The 7354-nt window shown below is 42.3% G+C and overlaps 1 protein-coding gene across 1 annotated transcript; it reads right to left on the reverse strand.

The window, feature by feature from the left end:
* Positions 1 to 2622: 2622 nt before the first annotated feature.
* Positions 2623 to 4394, reverse strand: LOC148331490 (uncharacterized). The gene has a single exon (XM_088301722.1). The coding sequence runs from the start codon at positions 3959 to 3961 to the stop codon at positions 2648 to 2650; it is 1314 nt and encodes a 437-aa protein (XP_088157848.1). The 5' UTR covers positions 3962 to 4394; the 3' UTR covers positions 2623 to 2647.
* Between the last annotated feature and the right edge of the window lie 2960 nt (positions 4395 to 7354).

The following is a 7354-nucleotide window of genomic DNA, read 5'->3' on the forward strand; positions in this document are numbered from 1 at the left end:
GTTGCCAGCCAATGTGTGTGTGTGGGGGGGTGTTTGTGCGTGCGTCTGTGCGTGCTAGCACGTGAGAGTGAATTTCTTCCCTAGGTACCTGACGAGCCCGATGGGCCAGGCAGGGATGAGCTGAGCGTATAAGGACGGTGCCACCGGAGGATCGGGAGATTCTCGCCACGCAGATCACGCCCGCACAACTCGCTCCACGCAGACGACGCCCGCCACGTACGACGCTTGCCAGAGAACGCCTGCCACGCACGATCCTCTGTACGCAGAACGCCCGCCACACACAATCCTCTCTATGCAGCACTCTCGCCATGCCGCCGCACGGAAACGAGAAGCCACAGCCAATGGGACGAGACGTCCAGTGATTGTGTACACGCTCCCAAGCCCTCTAAAAGAAACTGCCTATTCGCACCAGACCCGGAGAGGTGATCCCCGCTACGACATCGTGGACAGCGCCCCCTTTGTCCTGCACATACATACTGGTCTGTTCAGACTTTGACCAGCAGGGTGTGCCAACATGCACTTTGCAATGCTCAATAGGGGTTCAGACCTGCTACTAGAGTGAATAGTATATGTACATAATCATGGCCAGTATACAAGGCGTATGGCACAACTGGGCACCTAGTCTGTTATGTGGAAGATTTGGGGCTTTAAAGTGCGCCTAATGGTCGTGAAAAATATATATTGATAATTATGATTTGTTTACACGATGACTGTTATGATTGTCAAAAGGAACATACCACCCCTCTGAATAAGTGATGGGCATAACAGTTCTTTTAAGTAAACTGAATCATTAGAATTAGTTCATCAAAAAGAATCGTTCACCGAATCGTTCACGAGTGTGTTCTTTTTTTCACGCTTTCCGAAGTGCAGGCTGTCAAATTAAACGGATGAGTGCATGTCTGGTTGTTAAACGTTCTGTTGCCTTTAATTACAAACGAGAATTAAAAAAACACTCGGGCAACCAAACAATTTTGAAATAAAGGTGCAATTTAATGGTAAAAAGGATTTTGATGATTGCACCACTTAATAGTTGCAGTAGACAGAAAGGATAATATTTAAGTTCACATATGTGCTATCTGAAATGTACTGCAATAAATGTTTTGAAATGACGATGTCCCTTATAACAACGTCCTCTCCCGGCTGCTGCAGACTGGCGCGCCTCATCACGATCTGCGAGGGACTGTAATTTTGTCATTCGCTCTTATTTGTTTTCATGCGCTTGCCGCTTGCTCCCGGTACTTGGATGGATTTAGCATTAGCCGTTAGCTTATAGAAACGGATGCCATTGAAAGCGTGTGCCCGCGAGCACGAAATGAGTGCAGTTGGTGAGTGGTTCCTTCCTTGCCGAATCGTGAATCATTCTCAACAAAACAGTGTTCACTGACTGAACTGATGTACTGCATGGAGTTCTCATTCGCGTGAACCAGAAACAGCAGCGACACGTTCACTCACCGAATGGTTGGCGAACGGGAAATGACGTCACAGATTGCTTTGTGAACGCCAATAGCGTTGGTTGTTCGTGAAGATTGACAACGTGCACATAGCTGAGATCAAATGAACTGAGAAAAGTGATTCGTTCACACACGTTCACTGAAAAGATTTGTTCTTTTTGAATGAATCGTTTGTGAACGACACAACACTACTCTGAGTACAAGTGATCTTCAGTTCCTATTTGGCCTTTTCACTCTGATTGAGGTGTTTATATGGAGCATTTTCATTCTGTTTGGCCATTTGGTTTAATTTGTCATCCAAGCCTCCAAGTAAACCCAGCTAATGTTATCATAATTGCCATGATTCATAAATAGGAATTGGAGTGAATTGTGACATATCTTATTGCATTACTGTTAGAATAATATTAAGAGGTTATTATACATTTGCCGTGACGCAGCTTTATTTAGTTCCGTGTTGTCAGGTTCGCCAATTTGACATATAGTGTTCGTAAGCTAAAAGGAGAGACACCCAGCTCAAGTGGAGACAGAAAGGTTAAACAAAGTTTATTTGACAACTTTATCTTCCTTCTGTTCCTCGATGCTTTTCACACATTCCCTTTTATAACATCGGGGAATCAGATTACACTCAAGGGTGGTACAGTTCGTCTTCTCAAAAGCTGGTTCAGTCCGGTTTATCATTGGGGTGTCGCCATGGATCGCAGCTGACTTTGACGTCAACATCCTTTATCAGGACCCAGTTGCTTGCTTCAGACTTCGATGCCAACTTATCAGGGCTCTTCTGGATGTTGTTTACTTCTGAAGAAGTGCCACCGCCCCGCCAATTGCAGACACCTCCCTGCAGTAGAGGTGTCTCCCTGTATCACCCCGTCACACTGCAAACACTCAGCATAGTTCACTATATTAAACTGCAACATGTTATATGCACTACATATTAAAATAAGCTGCATCACGGCAAATGTATAATAACCTCTTAATATTATTCTAACATTCCCTCCTGTTTATTCTACATTTGCCCCAAAAAATTATCATCAATGGAACTTCCAAGGATTTAATTCCATCAAATCATTAGCTTGATAGCAAATGTAGACCCCTTTATCATTCTTTATTTATTTATTAATTTTTTTTTTTTATTTTATTTATTTATTTTTTTTTTATTTGAGCGTTTTGGATTAACGAATAGTATCTCCCAGGTAAATTCAGTCGTCGTCATCAACTTGGTCATCAGTGTCTCCTCCATCACCAGCACTTCTGTAATCAATCAAAGGATATATTTCCTGTAGTTTGGAATTTGTTGGAGCGAGAGCTGTTGAGATAAGTCGGACAATCAAAACGCGAATGCAGGGAATACAACAACATCCACACAGTACAAGGATTGAGGTGAACATTGTTATAGAAATCATTACCGAAAATACCAAATTTTTATATTTACCAAACGTTTTGTTCCACCACTCATCCCATGCAGAGGTACTCACACCTGAGTGTTCCTTCAGCTTTCGGTTCAGGGCGCGCAAGCCTGTAATGGCTCTTGTGAGGGACCCTTCCGGAGAAGTGTTGTTAGGAATGAAAGTGCAACACTGATCCCCAATCACGGCGCAAACCCCTCCTCTCTCTGCCAACAGCATGTCCACCGCGATGCGGTTTTGAAATGCCATGAGTGATGTTGCTGCCAATTGTTCTTTAATAGCTATAAATCCTTCTTCAGTGAAGTTCCCCAATCTTTGCACGTTATAGTGTATGTAGTTTATTCGATCCACATTCTTATTCGGTGTAATCCAAAGGAGAATGGACTCGAACCCCGCTGCGATTTGATTTACCAACTTATACTCATCTGGTACGCCCCTTGGTTGGCCAATTGCATCCAAATAGGTCATATCACCATCCCTCCAGGAAGCACTTCGTCTTTTCCTGGCGTAATAATAGGGGGATTCGTGGCCTTCAACTGCTCTTTGAATGTCCCCTGCTGTGGATGGAAAAATAGACACTGGTAAGAGAAGTGACACCAATGCACAAGTTCCAACTGCGTCCTTTAATGAATCAAATAATTTAGTACCCCCACACCACCACCACACATCGCTGCGTGGCAGTAGTGTACCTGATTGGAGCAGAGTTGTTTTGCACCACGCTGATGATAAGCCTCCCACTCTATTTTGTGTTCCTGTAAGATTAACACAAGTAAAGTTAGCCACTGCCACATCGGTCGAAAAGATAGGCTTATCTTTCGTTGCTTTCGTAGCCGGGTAGACATCATTCCAAGCAATGCAATCCGCATTAGGCGTCAATTTTGTCATTACTTCTAAAAGGCATGTTGATGGAAGAGCTGCTGGAATTACTCGTAGCAATGGTCTCGGGCCCATACATGAAACACAGCTAGAATTTGCAGTCTTAGCAGCTGATTCCATTAATAGTAGCCAATTATTTCCTAATTGGGTAACTCCTGTAACAGCCAAAAAGTGATCATCTACAGAGAGTTTTCCTTTAAATTTTAGCACCATTTTAGATCGTTTTTTCATCGAAGTTTTGGTCTCTATATTTTTTATAGGGGTAGCCTCAACGGGATTCTCTAAAATGGTAGATACACAAATTACAATAGTATGATAAGGATCTACCCCTTGAGAATATGGGCTTAAATCTAATTCTTCACACGGATTATTGTCGCATCCCCAATTTGTCGAGTTAATAGTTAACTGAATTCCTATCGCTACGTGTGTTAATGAAAGTTTCTTCCGCAAAGTTTTTGCACATTTTTCAGTCGTCCAGTCAGACCAGTCTTGTCCCGTTTCTGCTACCAGTCCATCCCATCTTCTAGTTCTCACAGTTAAGTACCATGTGTACCGGCGTCCATAACTTTGCGCACTATACGCATGTTGTCCTACTTTGAAAACGGATGCTTCACTCAATTTAACTTCAGACCATGGTATAATAGCAGTTGTTACCTTGTTAGTCGGCAAACAAATCATTGTTGCTGAGTCAGCAATGCTGTTGCTCCTAGCGCATGATGTAAAGTCCATCTTATCAGGTAACCTAAGATTTTCAGTTGAATGTCCATTATTATTATTTATCGGTGTATATGTTGGTGTATACAAAGCTTTCACTGCAACCAAGGCTGCACAACACAAAATCTCAAACTTTATCCACGCGAAAGTCATATCGGCCGAGAGACCCCTAATAGGGTAGGGTGGCTTATAGTTCTTCACTGGCCTAAAATGTTTTCAGATCCTATTGATCTGCCCCCACCTAGTCACCAGGCTTGCCTACCTTCCCCTTGTCGGGTGTCTCGGTTGAGATGACCCTCTTACAATGCGCAAGGTGTATGTTGCTTGGGGAAACTGTCCTCGTTTTGGGCTTATGTTTCCCTGACAATTGTGTCGAGCACAGATCATGCAGGCTCTTCAAAAAATCTTTTGAGAAAAAATTAAACCCATATGTTGTATAAAATTGGTTTATCTGTCTTACCATACCTTCCCTCCTGTTTGACATGTGTGTCAACATGTGTCAATATTGCGAAAAATATTTTTTGGAAGAATTGTTTTTTTTTTTTTTTTTTCTCTGAACTGACATATATGCCATTAGTCAAAGTAGCTCCTTTTTCTAGCCATAGATTTTCTCTTGCATAAGACTTTGTTGTTTCATGTCTGCAAGGATGTTGCCTCGCAGAACGTTATCTATCAGCGCACACACAGCCACACCTATGAATGGCTTGGTAGCTGCTTCTTCACCTCTTTTTTTTTTTTTTTTTTTTTCTCTCTCTCTTCTCTTCGTTTTATTTTGTAAGTCGACTATTTTTTGTGTACTAAGCTGACCAGTGAATTCATATTTTGTTATCCATGAGTTTAAATGTTTTACTTTATCCGGACATTGGCTTTCTATAAATTTCCAGTCCTTACACGTTAATTGTTGTTTCGGATCGTTTTTGCTAGCTTTTTTTACTGTTTGATTTCCCCATTTTTCCCTAAACTGTTCTCCAATCCCTGAACAGGCTGACAATTACTCTGTTTTAGGTAATTCCCAAGCTTCTGCTTCCCAGACAGTTGTCAGTTAAATTTCCTGTTTCAAAATGAGGTTGCAAGCCTCCATGCACCCTTTTACATTCACACTATTTTTCCCTTTTTATTTATTTTTTTCCCCTCGTCTTTTTTCCCCTTATTTCTCTTTTTTCCCCTTTCAAACGCGCGTGGAGGATACACCCCTGTTATCCTCTATCAGTGTTATAGACTATCTCTGTCTCTTCACGTAACATTGACTAGTATTCTTACGGTTTTACACAGTTTTAAAGACTTACTCTGTCTAGTCCCCACAATATCCCCACGGAATTTAACTACTTACTTGCAGAGGAGTCCGCCCTCCTGTTAACGCAGAATTTAACTACGTACCCCTTCAAATGCCCACATTTATCACACTCATTCATCACATTCGGACTTCACACACTCACCCAAGATGAGCTGAACGTCTCTCTCCGCAGCCGCCCTTCAACTTTCAGCATCCAGTAGCAAAGTCGAGGACCAGGTCCAAAAAAATAATAAAAAAAGATAAACAAAAAACAAAAAACAAAAAAAGAAAAGAAATCCTGGAAAAAAATAAAAAATAAATCCTTGTTGTGGCCACGATTGTCCTCGGTCGTCGGCTTCGCCCCTGGACGCCTCCAGTATATTGGGTCCACGGCTCTGAAGGACCAATTGTATGTCAGGTTCGCCAATTTGACATATAGTGTTCGTAAGCTAAAAGGAGAGACACCCAGCTCAAGTGGAGACAGAAAGGTTAAACAAAGTTTATTTGACAACTTTATCTTCCTTCTGTTCCTCGATGCTTTTCACACATTCCCTTTTATAACATCGGGGAATCAGATTACACTCAAGGGTGGTACAGTTCGTCTTCTCAAAAGCTGGTTCAGTCCGGTTTATCATTGGGGTGTCGCCATGGATCGCAGCTGACTTTGACGTCAACATCCTTTATCAGGACCCAGTTGCTTGCTTCAGACTTCGATGCCAACTTATCAGGGCTCTTCTGGATGTTGTTTACTTCTGAAGAAGTGCCACCGCCCCGCCAATTGCAGACACCTCCCTGCAGTAGAGGTGTCTCCCTGTATCACCCCGTCACACTGCAAACACTCAGCATAGTTCACTATATTAAACTGCAACATGTTATATGCACTACATATTAAAATAAGCTGCATCACGGCAAATGTATAATAACCTCTTAATATTATTCTAACACGTGTTTACTTTCAGTTCTTGTCAGTGCATTGTCTGTGTCAGATGTTCATATCCACGTCAGTTGTCCTCCTTACCTGTCTCACCTTTTCCAGTTTAGTTAGTAGTAGTTTCGTGTGGTTTTCACACCTCCTGTCTCATCCCTGAAAGCCATGCCATTTTTGAGGTGTGTAGTCGAGAGCAAGTTTTAACGCTTGGTTCGACCACCAGGGTGAGATTCCTCTTAGTCAGGCCCCCAGAGTGCTAGCTGCACTCCAGGGAGCCGCTCAAGCCTCCACACGACGGCAACGTGGGAATCTCGGTCGTGGAGGCCCAGTTTAGTTAACTCCATGTGTTTCGTTGCTCCCCGTTGTTTTGTACTTTGATATTTTATTTTCAAGTTTCTCGTTTGCTTTTTATTTTGTTAAATAAATACCATGTAAGTTTCCCTTGCCTTACTTCCCTGTGTTTGAGTCCTCCTCTTCCTCAACCTCCACGTAAACCTGACAGTTGCGTCATCTTGGAATCTGATTTAATTATATCCGAAATGGACTAAATTCTATTGTAATCGGAGTGAATTACTTCTAATACACACACAGTTTTTTCATCATGTGATGACCATTCTTGCTTCAATCATCAAACACAAGAAGCACACAGACTCAGATTGTAGTGTACATGTCTATGGATTCACACAGTGCGATTTAATCAGCTTAGTGC

Source organism: Idiotropiscis lumnitzeri, chromosome 8, assembly GCF_059441095.1.
Source record: "Idiotropiscis lumnitzeri isolate Australia: NSW breed Sydney's pygmy pipehorse chromosome 8, RoL_Ilum_1.0, whole genome shotgun sequence".
Taxonomy (NCBI): Eukaryota; Metazoa; Chordata; class Actinopteri; order Syngnathiformes; family Syngnathidae; genus Idiotropiscis; species Idiotropiscis lumnitzeri.